Source organism: Adiantum capillus-veneris, chromosome 5 (assembly GCF_014529385.1).
Source record: "Adiantum capillus-veneris isolate H3 chromosome 5, ASM1452938v2, whole genome shotgun sequence".
Classification (NCBI taxonomy): Eukaryota; Viridiplantae; Streptophyta; class Polypodiopsida; order Polypodiales; family Pteridaceae; genus Adiantum; species Adiantum capillus-veneris.
The window spans coordinates 28975314-28999530 of record NC_140935.1 but is presented as its reverse complement, the minus strand read 5'-3'; the positions used below and the strand labels follow the sequence as shown (position 1 = coordinate 28999530).

Below are 24217 nucleotides of genomic sequence, written 5' to 3'. Positions count from 1 at the left end.
CTCCCTTCTTCAAGGCTTTGACACGTCATCAGTTTGTGACATCTCCCCTTCTTGAAAGAGAGTAATCGTCCGCGATTACAGCATATCTGCAAAACAACTCAAGTTAGCTCTAAAATTTCCGAGGGACATTCCGAGGGACAATCAGTTTGCTCTTTTTATTAAGGAGTTAGCTTCTCTTATCTGCTCTTTTGATCAAGAAGTTAGCTTCTCCTTTCGACTGTTTTGATCAAGGAGTTAGCTTCTCCTTTCGTCCAGATTGGAACTCTTGATATTCCGGCGTAGTAAAATTAGCAATCACACCCAGACCGCATTGATCTTCCACGGGTGTCTTGATGCACTAAAAAATTACATACCCAGGCAATCTCATCCAATTAGGAATATTCAGTAGCTGGCACATCACAATGCAACACAAATGCTTACATATGCATGTTACAAGACATAGAAACATAAAGTCGCCGATGAACACTCCCCCCGCAAATAACCATCCAGGTCCGGGCCATGAGCTGTTCAACGACTCCCTCATCACTCCTCCCACAAATAACCTAAAAAGGTCCGGGCCATGAGATATAGAGGCCTTTTGCAACCAAACGCCCCCCAGACCGCAGCCTGCGTCGTTTTGGAGGTGCTAAGAGTAACCATTGCTCAGACTTCTTAATACTCCCCCCGCATGACCATCCAGGTCCGGGCCATGAGTAACAACAACAATACTCCCCCCGTAAATAACCACACAAGGGTCCGGGCCATGAGTAAAAACAACACTCTTCAATCATTCAATACTCCCCCGCAAATAACCACAAGGGTCCGGGCCATGAGTATGAATAAGCATTCTCAAACATAATTTCTCACTACTCCACCCGGGAGTAAAATCACCAATCATTGAAACCAGTATTAAAACCAGAGTCGAACAATTCAAATCAGCACCAAGACAGGTTCAAAACATATACCATCCATTTCAAACAGGATTCAAACTTAAAAGCAATCTCGACATCAATCGAGCTCCAAAAGTCGACTGACTTTCCATCCTGAAACTTGCACCAAAAAATTAGGGTTAGGTTCATTGCGTAAGGTCGTAGCCGAGCACAGCATGGTCCATCAGCTCTTGGACAGACTGTTTCTTTGGCAGCGATGGTAGTCCCAAGAATAACAATCGCATCGAGCCTCCAAGGCTATCAATTCAAGAAGAGACATCTACTGAGAGATGTCAAGAAATTTCAAGATATAATCTGCTAGGGCTTCCATGGCAAGCATTTCAGGATTCCCTACTCTACCAGAAGTTGCACTCCGAAGGAAGATGTTAGAAACCATATAACTTCGGGCAAATTTTTTTCTTGAAAGATTGCCAAGTCCTTGGAAGTGTGCGGCTTGGTAGCTATAGACATCAACACCTGCATGGCACTGTCTCTGAGAAAAACAGCAGCTCGAAACAAATCTTGGATCCTTCTCTTGTAAGTGATCTTAATGGCTTATGCCCTGTAATACATGAGCGGTGAAGACGGGAGCGCGCCCGATGCGCGATGAAGTAAGGGTGGGTGTGGCTAATAAGTCCGGATTGGAGGGCGAAGATACCTCGAATGAAGCTTTGTCTGCTCTTTTGTGGGACCGGTATGCTTTCAGAAAAGCACACGCTTGATGCTCTGATACCACTGTCACAACACGGGCACCACGTGCCAATAGAAAAGAGCAGACTGAACAAACTTTTAACACTTCAATAACAACTGAACTGAAAGAGAGAGACGACATGTGACACGGAGTGGCGGAATTCCACCCCAGAGAGTATTGGCCCCAAACATTGACGCCCCTTTCGGTATTTCTATCTATTGCATCAACACAGTACAAGCCGGTACTCTAGACTCTGCACCTTCTCCGGGAAGCATGCCAGAGAATGAGCCCTAACCTCATATTTAAAGGCCCTAGGCCCCAAAAGTAGTTTACAGTAAAAAGCCTTCAAACTCAAAAGCATCCAGTCCAAAAGCAAAGCCAAAAAGCTGCCAGCGTAAATCACGAAAATCCGTACAGCTGCCACGTCATCAGCCAACGCAAAACACAGAAATCCGTACAACTTGTCACGTCATCATGCCAATGCAATTTTTGAAAATCTGCCACGTCATCAATTTTTGCGTGTGCGCGGGTCCTACTGTATTTTAATCCTTTATGTCACTTGGGGCCCCATCGGACGGGATCCCCATAAGTTGGTAGGACTTCTTCTGTTACTTGTTTTTCTTAGGGTTTAGGCCCCTCGGCTAGCATCTGCAAGTTGGCTCCCTTCTTCAGGGCTTTGACAGGTCATCAGTTTGTGACACTCCTAACCACCTGTTCATGGATGGACGGAACCTGTCTTGGAGCCCCTAACTCCGCAACGTGCGAGTGCTCCCTATCCTGCTGGGACGCATGAAGGACCTGGGCTTGAGCCTCAACTGGCTCTACTGGCTGTGTGAGTTGCCTTGTCTGCTGTGGCACTGGCGGCGCTTGGAAAAACTCCATAAACCTTGGGTTCTGCACCAGTCAGTGAAAACATTCACAGCGGGAACCAACTGAGTCCTGAATGCATCATCTTCAAGTTGCCCAATCATAAAGCCCTACATTGGTGGAGCATTCACATCAACAAAGGGTACAGACAGGGGTGGCCGTGAACTCTTGCAAACCTCGAACACCGTAGGTATTGCCTGCATGTCCTGCGAAGACGAATATACCTAGATGAATCCAGGATAAGCCCAGATTCACCCTTGAAGGAAAGTGCAAGGTATAGCCCCATGGTAGTCACCCACAAGACAATATAACCATCAGCTCCATCATGCATAGTATTGACTAAATACCACGACATCCCCACTAACGTCGTCAGTGCCCAATAGTGGGTGTAGAACAAGGTACTAACATATGCTCCCCAGCACAACACACACACATGAGCATACATCAACACAAAGTTCAGTGTGCTGAGTTTCTGTCATGACTCCGGAGATCAAGGGCAGACTCAGCCATAATGAAGCCTAGCACTAAAAGAAGCATTAAATCGGAAAAATTAGCACAAAAATGAGGAAGTTGATAGGGCATACGCACCACAAAAGATAGAAAGAATTAGCACAATATCAATTGGTCGTAACTCGGACGAAAACTTCACAATGTGAAGTCTGCATGTCCGCAATACGAGTAAAGAATATACCTAGATGAATCCAGGATAAGCCCAGATTCACCCTTGAAGGAAAGTGCAAGGTATAGCCCCATGGTAGTCACCCACAAGACAATATAACCATCAGCTCCATCATGCATAGTATTGACTAAATACCACGACATCCCCACTAACGTCGTCAGTGCCCAATAGTGGGTGTAGAACGAACCCTCTTCCACGATGCCTTTCGCTTTGTCGGCCATAGTGTAATCCCACGTTCCTGTACTCTGTGTCTTCACCAAAAACCAACCGAGGCTCACTTCTTAAAGAAAAAGTGATTCTGTCCCGGCGACGTAACCATTAAACCGGCCCGTAGGGCGGTAAACTTTGTCTTTGACAAAGAGAAACTTTGCAAATTAAAACCTGTAACCAGAATTAACACTTCGAACACGCACAGCTTGGAAGCTAGAGCGCTCCAAGCATACGCCAACAACCTGTTGGCCCCAAAGACTAGCGCCCCTTTCGGTAGTTCTTTATTGTTATCAAAAAGGGAACAAAAATCGAGGGCTGATTTCCCCCTTCCGTTTTGGGCATAATTTTGCAAGCTGCAAGTTCCCCTTTAAGCTCTTCAATCACTGCATCTTTTTCCTTCATGCACTTTTCCACATTGGTTTTCCAAGATTCAAAGCTTGCAATTGCCTCATCCAACTTTTTCTGCATATACATTCCATTACATTCACTTTTGCTCGCATTAGAGCCTGCATCTCCCCTTTCACAGATAGATACATCTCATCATGCTTACCAAGCATCGCTTTATCCAATTCTTTTCTCATATCTGCATACATAAAATTCTTATAACTCTCTGCGTTTGCGTACATCTCTTTCCTGATGTCATCTCTCATAAAGCTGAGCTCAGATTTAATCATCACTTGAACCCTCTCCATCATTAAATCATCTTGGATTCTAACGGTTTTCCCTGCCCACAATGAGCTTGGGGAGAGTATGCTATCTCTGTTTCTCCGCTTGAATGTCGCTTTCATTTTTTGTGGGGTGGTGAAGCCACTCGCATCACCATCCTCGACTGGTTGGTCCATCCGAGAGAGAAGAACAAAGCGAGCAGTGAGTCAAGGCCCTCACCAGCAAAGGTCTGGCCTCCGCCCTGGTTGGCCTTGCCCTCGTCACCAAGTCCTCGCCCTCGTCCTGGATGACTGCTCTCGTCCTCGCCCTGGCCTTGGCAGGCTGGTCTCGTCTCGTCGCCCTTGGCTCTTCTCGCCCTCGCCCTTGGTAGGCAGCTCGCTCTCGCCCTTGGCAGTAGCTCGCCCTCGTCCTTCAGAGGTTAGGGCCCTCGTCCTCGCCCTTGGCAAGCAGCTCGCCCTCTTGACACAGGACCAGCAGCTCAACCAGGTCCAGCAGCTCGCCCCTTGCCTAGGTCTAGCTCGTCCCTCGTCCAGGATCAGCAGCTCGTCTCTAGCCCAGGATCCGCAGCTCGTCCATCGTCCTTGCCCAGCAGCTCATCCCTCGTCCCTCGTCTAGCAGAGAGAGAGCTCGTCCCTCGTCCTTCGTCCAGCAAGTTGGCAGCGCGAGGGGTGGGCAGCCAGTTTGACTCAGCCTGCTCGCCTTCGCCTCAGTCTCCTCCCCTCAGCCTTCTCGCCCTCATCAGCCTGCTCGCCACAGCCTGCTCACCACAGACTACTCGCCTCAAGCTGCTCGCCCTCGTCAGACTGCTCGCCCTCGTCAGCCTGCTCGCCATAGACTGCTAGCCCTCGTCAGACTGCTCACCCTCAAGCTGCTCGCCCTCGTCAGACTGCTCGCCCAGGTCCAGTATCTCGACCAGGTCCAGCAGAGATAAAGAGAGAGAGAGAGAGAGAGAGAGAGAGAGAGAGAGAGAGAGAGAGAGAGAGAGAGAAAGAAAGAAAGAAAGAAAGATTTTTAACGTCTATGTCAGGCCGAAATCGGCCTATGAGACAAATCAAATGTACATGGTGTGTATGTCATCCGTCTATCGGAAAGACAAATGAAACAAAACTGATACAAAACTGAACTGAATGTAGGTAGTGGGGTATCAGAGGAGGGATGGAGCTCTATCTCTAGGGGTATATGCATGTCTATATGCTCAAGGTAGTACAATCATGAGAATGCATCAAGCTATCTAGCTCCATCCTGTACTAATGGGGGGATGTAAGATGTGGTACATGGGCGGGTCTGGTGCCAAGGCTGCCCGGATGAAAGCTGTCGGGTCGGCCCTCATCTGGGCCACTCGCTCCTCAGTGGCACGGCGCTCCCGGGCTCGGATCTCCTCGATCTGTCGGTGGTGGGAGCGCGCGCCCCTGTAGCCTGTGACTCGTGGTCGTCGTCTAGCTCGGCTCACCTCCGCCTGTGGAAGTCACTCCCCTCTGAGTGTCTGGTGGGGTAGGGGCGGTAATCCTCTGAAAGAAGTCTGTGAGCTGCGACTGTCTCCCCTCTGTCTGTGTAGCTGTGTGTGGCTGTAGTAGTGTGTCCCGATGGCTCTGTATCTCTAGTAAGAACCGTCCGAGCTGTCTCTGATCCCGAGAGTCCATGATCTCTCGGAGAGTGGGCTGTCCTCTGAATAGGGCCTCATACCTGCCTCTGATCTCAGTGTATGCTCTGCATCTACATACAAAGTGCTCCTCACTCTCCACCTCCTCTGTGCAGGCTCTGCAGACGCGCTCCTCCCTGGGGACACCAGTATGTCTCCCGATCTCAATCTCTAACCTGTGTGAAGCCACTCTCAGCTGACCAATCGCCACCCGTGAGCTATGTGGCATATATGTGTCCATGTAGCGTGGTCTTTGTATGAACCCCCCAGACAATATGGTGAGAAACTGGTCTCTGTAATCTGACATCCTCGTCCCCAAGCCAGGTGACTCCCAGACTCTCCTAGTGTATAGCTGCCACAGATCCTGTCTCAGTACCAAGTTCCTCTCACTGCGAGAGAGGTGAACATATGGTGAGTGGGGGTCGTACTGGAAAGGTGGTAGGCTCTCCATGTCAAGACCGTGTCCCTCAAACCATGCTCTGACCTGTGAGTACCATGCTCTCTCATGCCCACTCTCTGATAGCTGTATAGCTGCCTCAAATGCTCTACGAGTAAGTCTGTCAGGAGGTAGCTCTCTCATCCTCTGGATGAAGGGGACTGTCTGGAATAGTGCCTCTACCACCATGGGTGGTGTGGCGAGCTCGGCTCTAATAATGTCATGTGGCATTGTCTTCTTGCTGCGGAGCAAGCGTGAGATCATACATATCTGTGGCCTCTCAAGCTGTGTCCACTGGTCAGCTGTCAATCCTGGTGCCCATACTGCCGCCGAGTACATCAAGGCCGGGGTGACTAAGGTGTCGAAAAGCCACCCCTTCGTGCGGGGTTCCTGAAAGTGTGCCTGGTGGCATCTCCGCTCTAGCATGGCCAGAGCTGCATATCCTCGGGTGAGCCTGTCAGCAGCAGCCTGCCTCATAGTGAAGGGTCCTGGTAGGCTGGTGAATGTGATGCCAAGGTAGACATAGGAGGTGACTACATCAACCTGTCCTCCTGCTGCTGTGAAGGTGGCAGCGCTCCCCACTGCACTGGATGTGTGAAAGATCATAACCTTGGTTTTGCCAAGGTTCACAGTCAACCCCCTGTGTGTGCTGAATTCGTCCAAGGCCTCAAGATGGCGTTGCAAGCCCTCGGGTGACTCTGAAATCAACACAATATCATCAGCATATAACATGATGTGGACCGGAGTACCTGCCAAGTCGCTCCCCCCTCCCCCTGCTCGCAGTATGTAGTCGGAGATCTCGTCGATGTAGAGCCCAAAGAGTGTCGGGGAGAGTGGGCATCCTTGCTTAACACCAATGGTGCTAGCAATGGTCTCTGAAAAACCGCCTGGGCAACGAACTCGACCCGTCACCTTCTCGTAGAGAGCATATATGGCCCAAATCATCTCTGTTGGTACCCCAATGCTATGAAGGCGCTGGAAGAGTCTCTCGCGTGGGACTGTGTCAAAGGCCTTGCGGAAATCCACAAAGCAGCAGTAAAGCCTCTTCTTCCGCGCCTTTGCCCCATCAATGAGGCAGCGCAGAACGAAGATGTGATCAGTGGTGGAGAAAGCTCGTCTGAAACCTGCCTGGCCTGGAGCTCGTAAACCCTCGATCTCTGCGTAGTAGCTGAGCTGTGCCTCAAGTACTGCTCCATATAGCTTGGCCATCGTGTGGCCAATCATGATAGTCCTGTAGTTCCCTGGATCCAGGGTGTCGCCAGATTTGTGGATAGGCACTATGGTGTGCTGTGTCCACTCCTCTGGGAAGCCCTCCCCTATAGCCCGGTTGAAGACATGTGCAATCAACGGGGCTATAGTGGAGGCCGCATAAATGATGTGCTCACTCTGTAATCCAGTATGGTCAGCTGATCGTCTGTGCTGCATGCGGCGTATGGCCCTCTCTACCATCTGTGCTGTAAAGAAGGAGGAGCACGTGGGGCGTGGCTCGTGTGGCTGTGGGATAGGAGGCTGTCCTAGCACCTCGTAAAGTCGCTCTGCATAATCATGCCATATCTGTGGATCCTCAATAGCTGTAGTCGGACGTGGCTCGCGCAGGGTGCGCCGTGCCGTCGCGCTATCCATGCTCATGAATAGGCGGTATAGCTCAAGCTGCTGTGCCTCTTCGAATGCTCGCCGCTTTTGGCGTGTCAGCGTCTTCATATGCCGTCTGGCCTCTCTCTCTGTGATCTCTCCTAAGGCTCGCTGTGCGCGGAGGCGTCGGTATAGCTCTCTGCACTCATCATCATACCAGCGGTTCTGAGGCATAGTCCCGGGGGGGGGAGTGCGTCCTGTGTGAGTGGTGTGTGGAAAGGAGCTAATAGCTGAAGTGTGGAGAACGGAAGAGATATGTGATGTGAGAACTGAGAGTGGTGTGGATGGGTGGAGGAGGCATAGGCCATGCTCGACCTCGGCCGAGTAAAGAGAGGCTAGCTCATGTGTGAAATGGATGGTGGTGTGTGGAGTGTGTGCTGTGGAGCTGTGTGGGATGGTATCTCCGGTGATGGAGAAAGAGAGGTATGTGTGGTCGGCTCCGATGGGTATGGGTGGAATGGTGAAGGATGTGATAAGGTGTGTAGCCTCCCTGGGTCCCAGAATATAGTCGACTGTACTCCCCCCTCCCTCTGCAACTCCATGTGGCATACAAGTCAAGCCCCCTGAGGTGGGCCACTGGACCATCCCGTTATAAATAACGAGACGGTGCTGGGAGCCAAGTCGAAGTAGATGTCGTCCGTAGGCTGTGACTGGAGCTCTGTCTGCTGTATCTCTCATAGTAGCCTCCTCATCTAGAGTGTGTAGTGCCTCTGGGTCCTCGTGGTCATATGCCTCACACTGCTCACTGCGCGTACGAGCATTGAAGTCTCCCATAAGGAAGACTTCACCCAGTGTGGAGTACTCCATAATCTCCTCCGTGAGGCATGCGTACGGTGACTCCTGCTCAATAGGGGCGAATCTGGAGCCTGTGGGAGCAAAGTAGCAAAGGGCAATGTAGACGATCCTGTCTCGTGAGAGCTCGAGGCGAATCCACATGTAGCGGGCCTGTGGGTCCCGGGCAACAATCTGTAGTCTGCTGTGAAGCCCCTGTCTAAAGAGTATGGCCACTCCTCCTGAGCCACGAGTGGTGTGCTGGCGCATACATCCCCGATGTAGAGACTCCCACTGGAATCCATGTATCTGTGGTAGCCCTCTCTCTGGGCTCTCGTGTGTCTCTGTAAGTAGAATGATGTCTCGACCTCTCATCACCTCCTCACGTCTCTCTGGGTGTGTCCATAGGTCTCCATTGCAATTCCAAACCGTGACATGAATCTCCTCGTGTGTCCCACAGGCCGCGAGTCCCTATGCGATGGTCTTGCCATCAATGATAACCCTACCATCTCCATATACTGCCTTCTTCCCTTCTTTGCGGGCTTGGTGGACTCTAGGCATGCACGCGCGACGGTGATCTTGTTGCATCTTTGTGAGGTCATCATCAAGATAAATCGGGGGGCCTTCTAGCCCTCTCAAGATGACCCTCTTTCGGAGGAAAGAAGTTCGAGACTCCTCGGAGGCGAATTGGAGGATGAGAGCTCTCTTCTTTGGATCTTTGCCGGCTCTCCAAACTTTGGAGAAAGGGATTTCTTCTTCCTTGTATCCCACTTTCTTGCATAAAGCTTTCCCATCGCTCTCGGGTGTAGACCCTTCTTCTTCTTTGATGCCGGTCACTCGCACATTGAGACGGCGAGCTTGTCGCATCTTCTCCTCCTCGATGGTTGTGTGTACGATGAGTACCTCATCTTTTTGGGCTTCCTCTCTTGCAACCTTCTTGATGTTCTTTTTGACCACTTCGACCCATCCTTCTTTGGTGGCCTCTAATTTGTCCTCAATGCTTGCGGTGAGGGCTTTGGTGATCTCCTCCTTGAGGGCTTCCTTAGCCTCCTCTTTAATCTCTCCTTCTTCGGGGGTGAGGGATGTGATGGAAGCATGAAGGAGATCGATTTGTGCCTTCATCTCTTCTTGCTCTTTCCTCCAGGGCAGCGGGCCTGGTGCACTTGGTAATGCTGCAACAGTGAGGCAGCAGCAAGTGCTACAGCCTTGGCAGCGTGCAGTCGCAACAGGTCAGCCACAACGGGTTCAGCAGCAGCAGCAGTGGCGCGCGCAGGGGGTGAAAGAGCAGCAGCGGTGGCGCGCACAGGGGGCAGCAGCAGTGGCGCGCACAGGGGCAGCAGCAGTGGCGCGCGCACAGAGAGAGAGAGAGAGAGAGAGAGAGAGAGAGAGAGAGAGAGAGCGCACAAACGCTATGAGTGGCGAAGAGGGGGCGATTAGCCCCCCATGACTACCATGAGCAGAAGACCCAATACAACAACCAAATGATGGAAGTGGGTACATCCCTGGCCCCATAAATAGGTGCCCAAGAGGAGGTAGGGCAAACCCTGGAAAAATCCCCCACGACCCAGCAAGAAAAGAAATATATATGAGATATAAAATGGGCGCCTGAGCCGGACAAAGGTGGGCGGGCCGGCCCGGAGTGGGCAGCCGGACAATGGAGTCTAAATGCATATGCAAAGGGTGGCCAGCCCGGAAGCACACTAGCCCTACATGTATGCCCTAGACCTGAGTGAAGCAGCAGAGTGGTGTAAATCTAACACGCCCGGCCCCGCGGAGCCGACCCTTCGACTTGCTCTTTCGCCAGAAGAGCAAGCGAGTTTGATGGCCGAGGTGGAACGTTTGCAAGCCTCCTCGGTTATCTGCAAGATTATTGGCACTCGACCCAGCCATGGGGAGGTTCGGAATTTACTCCAGGCCCGACTCTCCTTCCATGTGGGTAAGATCACCGATGTCCAGTCCTCGAGAGAGGGTACTATCAGATAGAGTTCGAGTATCCAGAGATGATGGCCAACGTGATATCGATGAGCCCGCTTGGTATCCGAGAAACTCGAGCTTACTTCAGACGATGGCATCATGGTTTCGACCCTACTACAGATGTGCTTGAGAAGGAGGCCGACTTGCCTATCTCGATATGCTTCCCAAGCCTGAAAAGAGAGTACCTCCCTCTTCTCCCCAGGATTCGTCCCATGTTCGAGACAGTTCTGGAGTCTCTGTGCACTACAGCTTCAGTTGTGGCCAAGGCCACAGGTTTACCTATTGTGAAGATTCTTGTTCGAGACACACACACTCCCTCCCGAAAGGTGATACTGTTGCCTTGTGTGAGTGGGGGTTGGATCAGACAGAGTGTGGAGTATTCGGATCTCCCAAATCAGTGCTTCATTTGCAGACAGATGGGCCATTTAGCAAAGGCATGTCCTCGCAGGAGATCTCGACCCACAGTGCATGTGCAGCCTCCCAAGGCTGAGCATGCCCAGCAGCCAAATACTCAAGGCATACAGGCTGGTAGCAACCGCCGACAGGAACAAGCTCGCCACACTACTCCCCGTGGTGGCCGACCTCCTGCAGCTCAGTAGCATTGCGTTCCGACAGGGAACCGTTTTGACCTCCTTCAGCAAGACCCCACTGAGCAAGCTGCATCCACTTCAGCTCTGCCGCATCCCCCACCTCCTCCCGCATACGCCGCCGCTCCGCCTCACGCCTCCTTGTGAGAGTGCACGTATGCGGAAGCGAGAGAGAGAGAGAGAGAGAGAGAGAGAGAGAGAGAGAGTAGACCACAAACACAAGATATGGTGAAGACGGGGTGATCAGCTCCCCATCACTACCATGAGCAGAAGCCCCAATACACAATGACCAGATAGTGTGGAAGTGGTACCCCTCTGGCCCATAAATAGGTGCCCAAGCGGAGGTAGGGCAAAGCCTGGAAAAATCTCCCATGACCCAACAAGAAATAAATAAAGTATGAGGACGCCCGTACAAAGTGGAAGGTCGGCCCAGAAGACAATGCAGCCTATATGCATATGCAAAGGGTGGCCAACCTGGAGCACACTAGCTGTACATGCATGCCCTAGACCTGTGAAGCAGCAGAGTGGTGTAAGTCTAACACCCCCTCTCGGTACCTGATGCTAAACAAACCGCGTGAAGCCGAAGATGTGAAGCAAATGATGAAGATATCTGCTGCGATGTCGGTAGCAGTTTGGGGTGTCGCAACCTACGAGAGATATCCATGGTGAAGTGTCGTCACAGCAGTGTAGCAAACTGTTGTACTCCGCCAATACAGGGTAAAGATACTGCGTGAAGGTCTCGAACTGAGTGTGGAAAAAACTCCTCGTAAAAGAATGCCAAAAGACCTACAAGTGTCCTACCCAATAGGATCTGTGGTGTCTGTAGTCAAACTGTCCGAAGAGAATGAGGAAGCCCAGGAACCGTCATGAGTATGACCGAAAGCCTATCAATGCATGAACCTGTAGCACAGTGTGGCCAGGTGGCTAAGCTGTGAAAAACTCCAAGAAGGCCAGATGTAGCAATCTGCTTCGTAAACGTCCTCTGAAACAAGGAAAGCCGGACTAAACAGACTGCACTATAGAAGCTACCATAAGCTGCAGCAGTCACTGAGAGACCGCACGGACCACCATCGAATGGTGTCATGTCAATAGGTAGGGTAATCCAAGATGATGTCAGGTGCCGCGGAAGAGAATAAGGGTTTTGCTCGGATCTAGTATTCCACACACAAACATAAGGGACACTTTACTTCAATTGAAGGAATTGAACTAAACTGAAAGAAAGAGAGAGAAAAGAGACGACACTGGGATGTCGGATCCCAACCCTCAAGGGCCCCCTTGCTCCATTGCCAGAGCAAGTACTTTCTTTATTCTTGCACAAATGCTACTACAATGATGCTGATGCTAATGGGTACTGATACTACTGATGCGGGGTACTGAGGTACTGATGATCTATGTCGAGGACGACAATGTCGACGACGACGAGGTACTGTTGGAGACTATGTCGAAGACCGAGATGTTGACGACGGGTTCTATGTCGACGACGGTGAGGCCAACGACGAAGTCTATGTCGAAGACGATGAAGTCGACGACGGTTCTGTTGCCGAAAATCGGGAGGTCGACGACGGTCCTATTGTTGAAGACCGGGGGTTCGACGACGGTTCTGTGTCGAAAACCGGGAGGTTGACGACGGTTCGGTGTCAAAGACCGGAAAGTCGACGACGGTTCTAATAATGACAACGTCGACGATGGTGTCGATGATGACGGCCTCAAGGCTGAAACTAAAAAAGCAAGGATTCTACTACTATCGCACCGCGACGGGCTGATCTGCAGCTACTGATGAGGGTGCGGTTCTGTAGTGCAAAGACACCAGGCTGATTTGGCTCAAAACTGCATAACGCTGGCTGATCTGCTGAAATGCTGACTGGTCCGATCTAAAAACGCTGATTGGTCCGATCTGAAAATGCTGATTGGTCTGATCTGAAAACGCTGGCTTTCAGGGACTGGTTCCTGTGAGAAAACGAGTGCTGAAGCTGGTATGTCTTGTGCTCCTACTGGCTCCCAGGTGATCTGCCTTCTACTGGTGCCCGAGGGGCTTCATTTATAGGTCCTTATCAATTTGCACTACTATCTTTTCCAACAAAAGTCGCTTTTTAATAAATAAGTGAAAAATGTGTATTTTTTGGGAAAAAGGGTTCTATGCTCTGGAAAATGCTCATGCTGAAATGATTGTACTATGCAAGAGAGGGTATGCAACTATGACCGGCCTCAACATGCAGGTCCTGCTAGAGGCTCACAAAGTGCCAGGCTCAATCCTAAGCTAGGCTATGGCTGATGCTAGACTATGGCAGAAGCATGTCCACGTGGCGCAAGAGAAGTGCGCACGTGACAGATAAGGGGAAAGCGAGACTCAAAATTCTGCGCTATGAAGGGCCTCTGAGGAGAGGTGTGGTCAGACCAAGCTGTCTGCACCGTGGTCATCCTGTATGAAGAAGGGAAGCCAAACTGAGCAGTCTACACTGTGAAGATCCTCTAAGAAGAGGAAAGGCCAGACCAATCAGTCTGCGCCGTCTTGCCTGTATCTCCTGCCTCCAATCCTCCAATGTCAACCAATACAGAATCTGCGCCAACAACGCTACCAAACCGCATCTCGGTGTGGCTCTCAATGTGAATGAGCTGGGAATGGCCTACTGCCCAGGTCGGGGGATAAATCTGGTGTAAGGTTACCAAGGGTGAGTGTAAGCACTCTTAAGGTAGCAAAATAAATGATCAGGAGTGTAGAAGAGCAACTGCACTACCATCCAAGCCAAGCTCCGGGTAACTCCGGATGTAGTTGCATAATGATGCCTAATCTCCCCATCTTGCGGGTAAACTCTCCAAGGGAGTCCAAAGCACTGAAGTCCCACTCCAGTCTGTAGATCCAAGCAATGAACCTGTCCAAGAAGAGATCCAAGATCCTCTCCCTAAGTCCATGTAGATGCTCTTATGTAAGCAAGTGATCTGACATGTCAAGGTCAAGTGGTAAGTGTCTGTCCACCCAAGATGGTGGTGTCGTCTCTAGGAATGTCGTGATCCCATATGCCATGAGCATGGACATATCTCGTGTGAACTCCTCTGATGAGTGCGTAGGTGTATCCATAGCAAACCACCCCCTCTAGAGTGCGCAACCGTTGAATGATGGTTGGAATGAATGGATCTCCCAAGGATCAATGGATAAGATCTCAAGTCGCCGTAGAAGGTATTGTCTCCAAAGTTGTAGCAGTCCACAATAACCGCTCAGACAACCACCAGATGGTGTCCTGACAAGCAATGGAGTGATCACGCAATAGGCAAAAAAATCAGCCTGCTGTCCGCCCAAAAAACGCTGCAAAGGGTGCTGAAAACGCTGTTGTAACAGAGATTTCAGCGTGCCTGTACGCCACCGATCAGTACGGGGGCGTCGCAAAGGGTCAGATGAGGGGGTTCTCGCGTGAGTGCCTTGGCCACACCCGTGTATGCAACAGGTTTAGCGTTTGCGGAAAACGCAACAACCTTAGAAAATGCAGCAAGGGCTGAAAAACACAGACCTGGTCCAAAAACGCAGGGTTGATTTGATACCGATCTACTGCGTTTTGCTACAAGGAGGGGGCGCCAAGAGAGGGAGGATGAGATCGATGCCTATAATTGCAAAAACGCAAGGCTGAGGTGTAAAAATGCTGGGCACTGCAAAAACGCTAGGTTGTTTTGCAGTGTTCCCACGACAAAAGTGTGCAGAACTACTAGGGCTAGGCCTGTTTGCTAAGATCAATGGTGATTCTCAAAAAACGCTGGCTGTTGTGGTCCCTTGGGAGGAGTATCGGATGCCGATGATGAAGCGATGTTCCCACGGAGAGTCTGAAGCTGTTGATACCATGTGAGAGTGCACGTGTGCGGAAGCGTGAGAGAGAGAGAGAGAGAGAGAGAGAGAGAGAGAGAGAGAGAGAGAGAGTAGACCACAAACGCAAGATATGGTGAAGAGGGGGTGATCAGCTCCCCATGACTACCATGAGCAGAAGCCCCAATACACAATGACCAGATAGTGTGGAAGTGGGTACCCCCCTAGCCCCATAAATAGGTGCCCAAGGGGAGGTAGGGCAAAGTGTGAGAGTGCACATGTGCGGAAGCGTGAGAGGGGAGAGAGAGACACACACAAAGAACACAAATGCTAGAAATGGTGAAGAGGGGGCGATCAGCCCCTTATGACTACCATGAGCAGAAGACCCTCAGTACAATAGTATATTGTGGAAGTGGGTACCCCCCTGGCCCTATAAATTGGTGCCCAAGGGGAGGTAGGGAAAGGCCTGATAAAAATCCCCCACAAACCAACAAGACAATGATATATGGAAATATATGAGGGCGCTCGGACAAAGTGGGCGGTCAGTCCCAAACTTGGGCGGCCAGACCAGGTACAACCTAGACTATGGGTGGCCAGCCCGGAGACATACTAGCCATACAAGTATGCCCTAGACCTGTGAAGCAACAGAGGACTCAAAATCTCTAGGAAGTGCTAGTCTTCCTTTTGCTTAACAGAATATGCCTTGGAAATTGCTCTTTCATGAACACTTTCTTGGAGGAATGTAACTACTATCACAGCCCGGAAAATCATATCTACATAGAAACTTAGTTCATAAAGGCTACTTACATGTACACATAATACTACGCATTCGAAAACTTATAAAGGTGTAACAAACACATACACCTAAATAGTCACCTATCAGAAACGAGAAGAAAACGATCGTTTGCAGGATCCTTAAGAGCCTCTACGAGTAGAAGCCTTTCTGCTTCAATCATGCTTGCTTCCCCCCAGTCTACCTGCATAATTTGTGATGAGAGATGGAAAAAACTGCATACTATCATTGAATAAGAAACTAGAAAGTCTATAAAGAGTACCAGAACACTATTCGATAGCTGACGATTGAAGAAGTGTTTGCACATTGTGGTTCGTTTATTGTAAACAAATCCAGGCCTCGAATGTATGTATACTGAAAAAGAACCCTTTGCAGCTTCCTGTAAAATTTAACTTTTCTTAATGTTACAGGATGTTAGTGACCAAAATTAATCAAAGAAAATATCTCAACAGCATTTAAACAAGAAAGAAAGCACAAAAGTCTAAGGCAGTGTCTCAATGTCAAATACATACAAAGAAACATCAAAGTCCATATTCCACCAAAATGTGGCTTGTATCGTATACAGTCTTTCTCTTCCACAGGTGTAATATGTGCATTAGTTACTCTCTCCAACCAAAACACTTATAACAGATGATGGCAGTATTTTTTGGCATTCACATTTTGATCATGTTTCTATTGCTACATTGCAGCACCTTGTTTCCAAGGATATGGTTATTGGCTTGCCCAAGCTTCGCAAGCCTCATCATGTTGCTCTTCATGTGCGGAGGGTCTCAGAGGAGGCTACCCCTTGTGCCTCTATATTCTAAAGCTTTTTGCATGCTAATTTTGCAAGTCATGTGGAGGTGGATTCTCTTGGTGGCTCTAAGTTTTATTTGATACTTATTGATGATTTCTCAAAAGAGACGTGGGTATTTTTTCTTGCTAAGAAGTCTGATGCTCTCCCTAACTTTCAAGAGTGGACCAGCTAAGTTGAAAACCAATTTAAATTGAAAGTCTCTATCTTGAGAACAACAATGACAATAGATTTACACCATTTGTTTCATCTCTCTTCTGAAAAACTCTCCTAAACCCCTCAGTAAAATGGTGTTGTGGAGAGAAAGAACGAGCAATGAAGGAGATGGCTCGCACTCTCTTGCATGGTGCCTCTCTACCTTCCTCACTTTGGGGAGAAGTGGCTACATTGACTTATCTTCTCAACTGCTTTCTCACAAAGTGGTGGACATCATCACTCAAGAAGAGGTATTTACAGATCATAAACCTACATGCTCATGTTCATGTGCCTTCAAAAAAGAGGACTTTGGACACTAGGGCAAGAAGCTTTGTTGGCTTTCAATTCCTTCCAGAATTTACTCTTCCTCAAGGGCTCCCTCTCTTTTGAGCAACAAGAGCATTTTTGTGCTTGTTCTCTCTCTTATTGAGAAATTTGTCATTTGCGAGAGAAGAATTATTCATTTTGAAGGAAAGGGATCTTGGAGAGTTATGGTGTCACACAAGTGCTAGAAAGATAGACGAAACTTACTTAGGACCTTGTGCACCAGATTAGTTACTTAGAGAACCACATTCCTCCAATTGTTGCATCGTCCTTGAGAACTCTCCGACCTTCTCGATGTTGGTGTTGTGAGAGTGCGTGAACGTGGGGAGGGCCTTCCTTGGTCAAAGTACTCTTCCATATTTATTTCTTTTTATGGGTCAAGCATTTTTTACTGAGGTTTGCCTGACCTCGCCCTGCCATTGACTTTGCCAAATGCTCGTCACAATTCATTTGCACTTCCAAGGCGTATGTCATAGATGTCAGGTACAAGTCCAACGGCCACTTTAGCTCGTTGAGCTGGAGATGGTCCAGGGGTTTTGTCGACCGTCAACGCAGGCGTCGGCTCCGTTGGTCTATCAATGCGATGGGGACAACCCGTATAGTTATGTCCTATTTGAAAGCATTTAAAGCATCGACCTTCTTGTGATAAGGCATATCGTTGTTGAGACGTCAAACGAGGCCTTTGACTGTCACGAGAATCTCAAGAATTTGTTCGTTGTTATGATTCACCCTTTTCCGCTACACCTTTGACATGGTATCAGAGCCACGCTGTGCTCTTGAATCAAATCGGTGATTTGTACGAGTATTTGGTACTGAATTTCCGCGACAAAATGAGACCATTTGCTATTTTCCCTGCGTTTTTCACTCATTTGGGGCTGATTCCGGCTGTAGGTTGGCAGATTTGCAAATTTTTTCTCTTCTACCTTGACCAAGCCTCATCACATGCCCAGATCCTCCAACATCATGGAGAGGAGTGATGATTCTGACACAAATTTAGGCTGTGATGATGAAGTACACAATGAAGGTGCGACCAGCGGTGGTCACGAACCACCCGTCAACTGTAAGGATTAGGGGGGATAAGAGAGAGAGGCGGTCATAATAATGACATGCTAATTACAAGCTTAATCAACTAGGGTTAAGCAATAGAGATTAGGCTATAGTGTAGACCCAAACGAAACGAGATAAAATAAGCATATAAAAGAAGCTACAAGAGTGCTCTTATATAGGAGAGCTAGAGTGTAGTACAATGTGTGGTACAAGCTTTCCACATCACCATCCACCTAGGTATCCACCCTAGGCCAACTAAGCATCCTAGTAGACTAGAGGTAGTTCCCACTCATAGACTAAAGACAACAAACCCAACAAGTCTCCCCTTGGGCTTTGGGCTATGATGATGATAATGATGACTCTAACCAACTCTAATCCGGGAGTCCACTCCAATCCACGAGCAATACATGGCATCTCTAATCCACGAGACCAACCATCTCTAATCCAAGAGACAATATATCTCCCCTTGATGAGGTCAAATACCATGACTTCATTACAAGGGGTAAAAAATTGAGTTTACAAAACATCAGTGTAAACAATATTGTTGCTGCCGACTTCTTCCGCTACCTCCTCTTCTTCTTTAATCATATTTGTTGATGCTCGGTTGCTGCTGATGCCGCTTTTGTCACATGCACATCTAACCCTATGTGCATATGGACAAGCTACTTCATGACAAGGGTTCAGTTAACGTAGGAAGTGTTCTGGCACCTTTGTGAGTCTGTTCACAGACCGTGCATGTCCAGGCACTTAGAGTAGTTGCATTTCCTCTAGTTGCACACAACATGATCATCAGATTACAGTCAGTACCCATCAGGAGCATTTTACAACGCATAGAACCCATTTTCCCTATCTTAGCCATTTTTCACTTATTATTAATAAGTGACTGTTGAAAAATTGGGTAGGACATTTTTTACAACTATAAGAAACCTAGTGCTAGCAGTATCTGGCAAAAGAGACAGCAGAGACCCAGTTGTCTGGCAGTGCACCTTCTCAGCAAGACCCCCCAGTGGAACAACCTAGCGATTTCAGCCATCAAGAACAGCCTAGCGTTTTCAGCATTTGGAGATCAGCCCAAGCGTTTTGCAGTTGCAGATCAGCCCGGCGTTAGCAGATTCACATCAAATCCCCTAGCATTTTTGCAACAGACAACAGATTAGCCCAACGTTTTTGCAATTGCAAACTACCGTCAGTGTTTTGCATATTCCCGGTGACAAAACCTTCACGTGCATCAGCATTTTGCATTTTCAGCAGTTAGATTCCACACCGCAACCCCCAAACCTCGTAGATCTCACCTTCTCGCAGTAGATCCTCACCGCACGGTCAGATCAGCCCGTGTTTGCAGATTCAGCCCGCTATTCGCAGATTTCAGCATCTGCGTTTTCAGCGCATTGTCGTCGGGGCGTCGTCATCGTCGTCGTCACCGACATAGAGTTAGAATTCAGCAGAGAGAAGATTTGCAGATTCAGCCCCTAGCGTTTACAGTTTTCAGCCCGTCTCATCGCCGTCCTCATCATCGGCAAGACCATTGCATTTAGACCATTGTAGAGATTTGTGCAATCAATAGCAAAGACTTCTCTCACCACTGAGAGAGGGGCCCTTGAAGGAGGGTTTGACAACATTCTGGTGTCGTATTCTTCTCTCTCTATCTCTCAGTCTCGGCACCTTCATTCACAGTGTTTACCACTTTGTTTGTGATCATTTGCACTCTCTCACTAAAGGAACGGAAGGCTCTCCCTTCCATAAGTAGAAGGAAACCTTGAGCACAGTTCGGAGCACTCATCTTGAGCAAAGTTCAACATTCACTTCCGCTGCACCTTACAGCTTCTTTTGCTGGTACTGGCTCCTCGATCGTTAAAGAAGCAATTTGAAGCAAGATGCCCAGTCTTCCCGCAATTGCTGCATGCCTTGGAAGAGAGGCAATCTTTGGCAATGTGTCCTTGCTTCCCACACTTGAAGCATGCCTTGATGTTGTTGTTGGATGAGGCCACAAAGGCTCCTCCCCTTGCAATGAAAGCTCCTCCTGATGATGATGTTGGACTTGCATGTTTCTTCTCCTCTCAATGTGGGATTGCGGATGGCCATCAAGGGGAAGATCTGGAGTTGAATTGCGCTCCTGATGTAAGAGGAATGAAGGGTTGAAAGCTGGCTGCAAAAACACAGATCTGCGATGTAAAATGCAGCAGATCTCTCGCATAAAGCAGGGCTGAAAACGCAGATCACGATGATGGGCAGCAATGGAGCACTGGATGCCCGCGCGGGAATGGCTGAGGGGAGGCTCAATGGGCTGTCAAAGTACCGGACTGCAACGAGAAACTACGAGAGTAGATCCGAGCATCTTTCCGGCAACGGAAAGCTGAAATCTAAAAACGCTAGCTGGCTGGGCTGAAATCTGCAAGCGCTGGTGCTGATATGCCGTTGCCGAATCACCAGGCTGGTCTAGGACAAAAAACGCTAGGCTGGTACACTACAATACGCTGAGGGCTGATCTGCAGTCTGCAAGCACTAGGTCCATCTGCAACTTATGGCAGAACAATGGGGTTGTCCTTTTCATAGGTGAGATTTTGGGCTTATGAATTTATTTAAGCTTGGGTAGGGCAATCCGTCCACCACACCCGACAAATAAATCATTAATTAAAATGATTTATTAATAAGTTAGTTCAGGGGGAGTCAGTTTGGGTGAAAACTGTCGCACATTTGCCACCCAAGAATCCGATCGACACGGGCAATGGTTAATTGGATTCCTCTAACCTAAAACTACATGCACGGCATGCCAGATGTCAACCGTAGTGTAATAACATTTGTCAAAACGCAAGTACGACCCATTTATCCAAGAGGGTTCCAAACCTAGAAACCCTAATCTAATAGACTTGTCCGGACATGCAGGTCCTGCGAACAGGGTCATAAAATTGTCAGTACTAATCCTCCGATGATTCTAAACAATCCTATCTAGGAAGAAGGGGAAAACTCGCTCTAGAAGTCGATGAAGCATAGAGTCATGTGCACGTGACAATTGGAGAGGATGAGCTCACAGGTTCACTTTCAAGAACCTCGAACAAAGCTCTAGCTTTTTGACACTCTAGTGGCTTCAGCACGAAGTTCGGATTTGGGGACCCTCAATGGACCACCATGGCAGATCTGGTAGCACTGATGGATGGAAATGTATGGAGAGGCCTTTAGTCTCTATGATCTCTCTGATGATTCGGCTAAGGCTTTGGTGTCACATGAGATTATTCGAGCCGAGCTAGCCGCCCCCTCTCTCATGGTCAAGGCACTTACTAGATCAATATCTTTCATGCATAGTGTACGGGGCCTCCTCAAAGACAGATATGCTCGGCTAGCCCTTGAGTCATCCCGACAGCTAGCGCTACAGGAAGATACAGCATGCTGGTATGGGCAGAGCAAAAAGACCACCGGAGATGCTCAAAGGCCTCTCATCCAGAGGATGTACAAGGTGATGAGTAGAAAGTAAGTGCTATGTGTACATCAAGGTGGCATGTATGAAGAATGCAAAATAAACCATGAGGGCAGTGCGTAGTGCCATGTGTTGTGTCCATGGTCCAGACTAAAAAGAGCTAAAAATCTTAATCTTGACCCCCCTTCTCTCTCTCTCTCTCTCTCTCTCTCTCTCTCTCTCTCTCTCTCTCTCTCTCTCTTCTTGTGCTGCACACTCCAACATTCCAACATAATGGTGAATTTTCTAGAGAGACTATGTGGAAAGGTTGATTAGAACAGACAATCAAATGACCTCTTTCAGCAATTATTGTATTGTAAGACTCTCCTTGGACCAGAAGACCACATAAAGACCTAGCTGAGCTTGCTCACAACCGTTATAACTTATAAGCATGAAGTTAAATCCTTGGCAGGTGCCTAATTCCTGTGTGGGCTTTATCTCTAGGGCATGCACACAATTGCCATTCACCTTTGTTATGTTTGTTAATACTAATGACCGAATCACTGAAGCACTTAGTTAAACTTACTTGGAAGAAGAGATCCCAGACAATATCCAGCGGCATGCGGTTGCGAGCGAGGAAAAGGAAGGCTAATTTAGGATGAGCTGGAATGGCAGAATCAATCTCAGTCCATGTCTTGTCACCGTCAATGTTGTGGTATGACCAGTTCATGAGTAACTGCAACTTGAGGAGGGTAAGCAAAAGGGTAAATGCGCAAATGCCATATACGACCTTCCATCTCCACTTATGCTGGCACGCAATCTTCTTCTTCGACATGAAAAGAAGCCTTAGGCAGGGATCATTGAGCACAGAACTCCTCCGCACAGATCATGACATGACAAAGGCAGACCAAACTCAAAGTCCCATCTTGCCTTTCTGCGGATTGAAGGTGCGCGCAGGGTGGGAGTGTGCGTAAAGCGCGTATAAGGGGCTGACGCGCATGTCTGCAAAATGCTAACGAGATGGCAGCGACGCAGCGCGAAAATGAAACACCATACGGGCAAGGCGGGAGCCGCGCGAGAAAAAGCGTGCGCATTGCGTGCGTTTGTGGTCGTTAAAGTGCTGAGAGCAAGACCATGCCACCGGCAACTTTTAAGGTGTATCTTTCCACTTTAATAATCTTTTTCGTTTGTGTTGAGCCTTGGCCTCAAGAGTCAACAGTACGGCAGAAGCCCCACTTCTAGGTGGCACTGGGTCTTTAATGAAGACCCGTCATCATTCATGGGATCAGCAGTGGAGAACTAAGCACGTGGATCTCAAGGAGATCCGACAGCATCCAAAAATTTCACGTGGTAGGTCGTCGTCGGATTCGAACGCAAACGAGTGTCGTGGCCCAATGTCTTAACCGGGCGCGCGGGTGCATTTCATTGAAATGCATGTGAGTTTACTTTTACTCGATGTCCGTGTTTACTTTTTTCGGATTGGACGGTAGTGCACGCCTCTCTTTTGTTCCAAGACTTCTCCTCCATGTATCCCATCACGGAAGACTACGTGCCCTTTAGTCCTGAGGACTTACAGAACAAGCCCCAAAATAAGGCGGAAGGCATGGAAGCCTTGATTGGTTGATTGGGGGAATATACAAACTTCACCTCATATATGTAATTTTTAGCCCCTTCTAATATAATTCACACGTGTTTCTTTGTTTTTTCTAAAGGCAGAACTTGTGCTCAATAAATTGGTGGCAAAATCAGTGTGGACAGGATGAGCATGCTCAGGTAGTTGGACAGATCGCACTGACGTGTTTTGCTACAATTGGCTAAGACGAGAGTTCGAGGCGTTTGCTTTCTTTGTCCACTTCCCACCCAAGGTGCTTTGTGCAACAAGGGCACATTTTTTTTGTACTACGATTCTGAAATCTCCTTCGCGATGCTTGAAATCTCAACCAGGTCTATCAGCCCTTCTTTTGCAAGTAGTCTAATTTCTCAGCTACAAGTTGCACCATTCTACACTCAAAAATCTGCAGTATAGCTCCAGAATTCAATTTAACACTTTCAGTGTCCTTAACCTAAGGTTTTTATCTTATGATTTAGGATAAAAGTGGAGCACCTAAGGTGTCGTTGTGCGCTTCTATCGCACGTGTCGGAGGATGGGGACTTGTCGAACACTGTGTGCGAGCCACGAATGGCTGCAAGGACACAACGAGACTATCCTAGTGCTTGAAATCTCAACCAGGTCTATCAGCCCTTCTTTTGCAAGTAGTCTATTTTCTCAGCTACAAGTTGCACCATTCTACACTCAAAAATCTGCAGTATAGCTCCAGAATTCAATTTAACACTTTCAGTGTCCTTAACCTAAGGCTTTTATCTTATGATTTAGGATAAAAGTGGAGTACCTAAGGTGTCGTTGTGCGCTTCTACCGCACGTGTCGGAGGATGGGGACATGTCGAACACTGTGTGCGAGCCACGAATGGCTGCAAGGACACAACGAGACTATCCTAGTAAGCTCAAAGGGGCTAATGGTGTGTTACTCACCGCTCTATGCTTGCCATCGTGAAGGATTCCGTGCCACGAAGAAAAGGGAACCGCCGTCACCGCGCTCAACCGCCTCACCGCAGCCGATGCAACTGCAATGCTCTCTCTCTCATCTCTCTCTCTCTCTCTCTCTCTCAAGCATAACACACACACACACACTCATGAGCACACGATGGAGAAGAAGGTAGAGGTAGAGCAAGAGCACTTCTTTAGCATGCACCTCGGAATGAGGATTTTAGGCCAAAATGGACCTTTTATATGAATCTGACATATTCATACATGGGCGCCCAAAGT

At 48.7% G+C, this 24217-nt stretch overlaps 1 protein-coding gene across 3 annotated transcripts in view; it reads right to left on the bottom strand.

Annotated features, from left to right (window-relative positions):
* Nucleotides 1-22486, bottom strand: part of LOC147457066 (Core-2/I-branching beta-1,6-N-acetylglucosaminyltransferase family protein) — an 82147-nt gene extending 59661 nt beyond the window's left edge. Inside the window, exons 1-3 of one of the 3 annotated variants that reach the window (XM_086512089.1) lie at nt 21980-22486; nt 15906-16022; nt 15727-15827 (exon numbers count right to left, since the gene is read on the bottom strand). In XM_086512089.1, the coding sequence (XP_086368215.1) occupies nt 15727-15827; nt 15906-16022; nt 21980-22228 (467 nt within the window). In that variant the 5' untranslated portion in view covers nt 22229-22486. Of the gene's footprint in view, nt 1-15726; nt 15828-15905; nt 16036-21979 lie in introns of those variants that run through there. The other 2 variants (XM_086512090.1, XM_086512091.1) reach the window with 2 other exon arrangements.
* Nucleotides 22487-24217: the final 1731 nt, after the last annotated feature.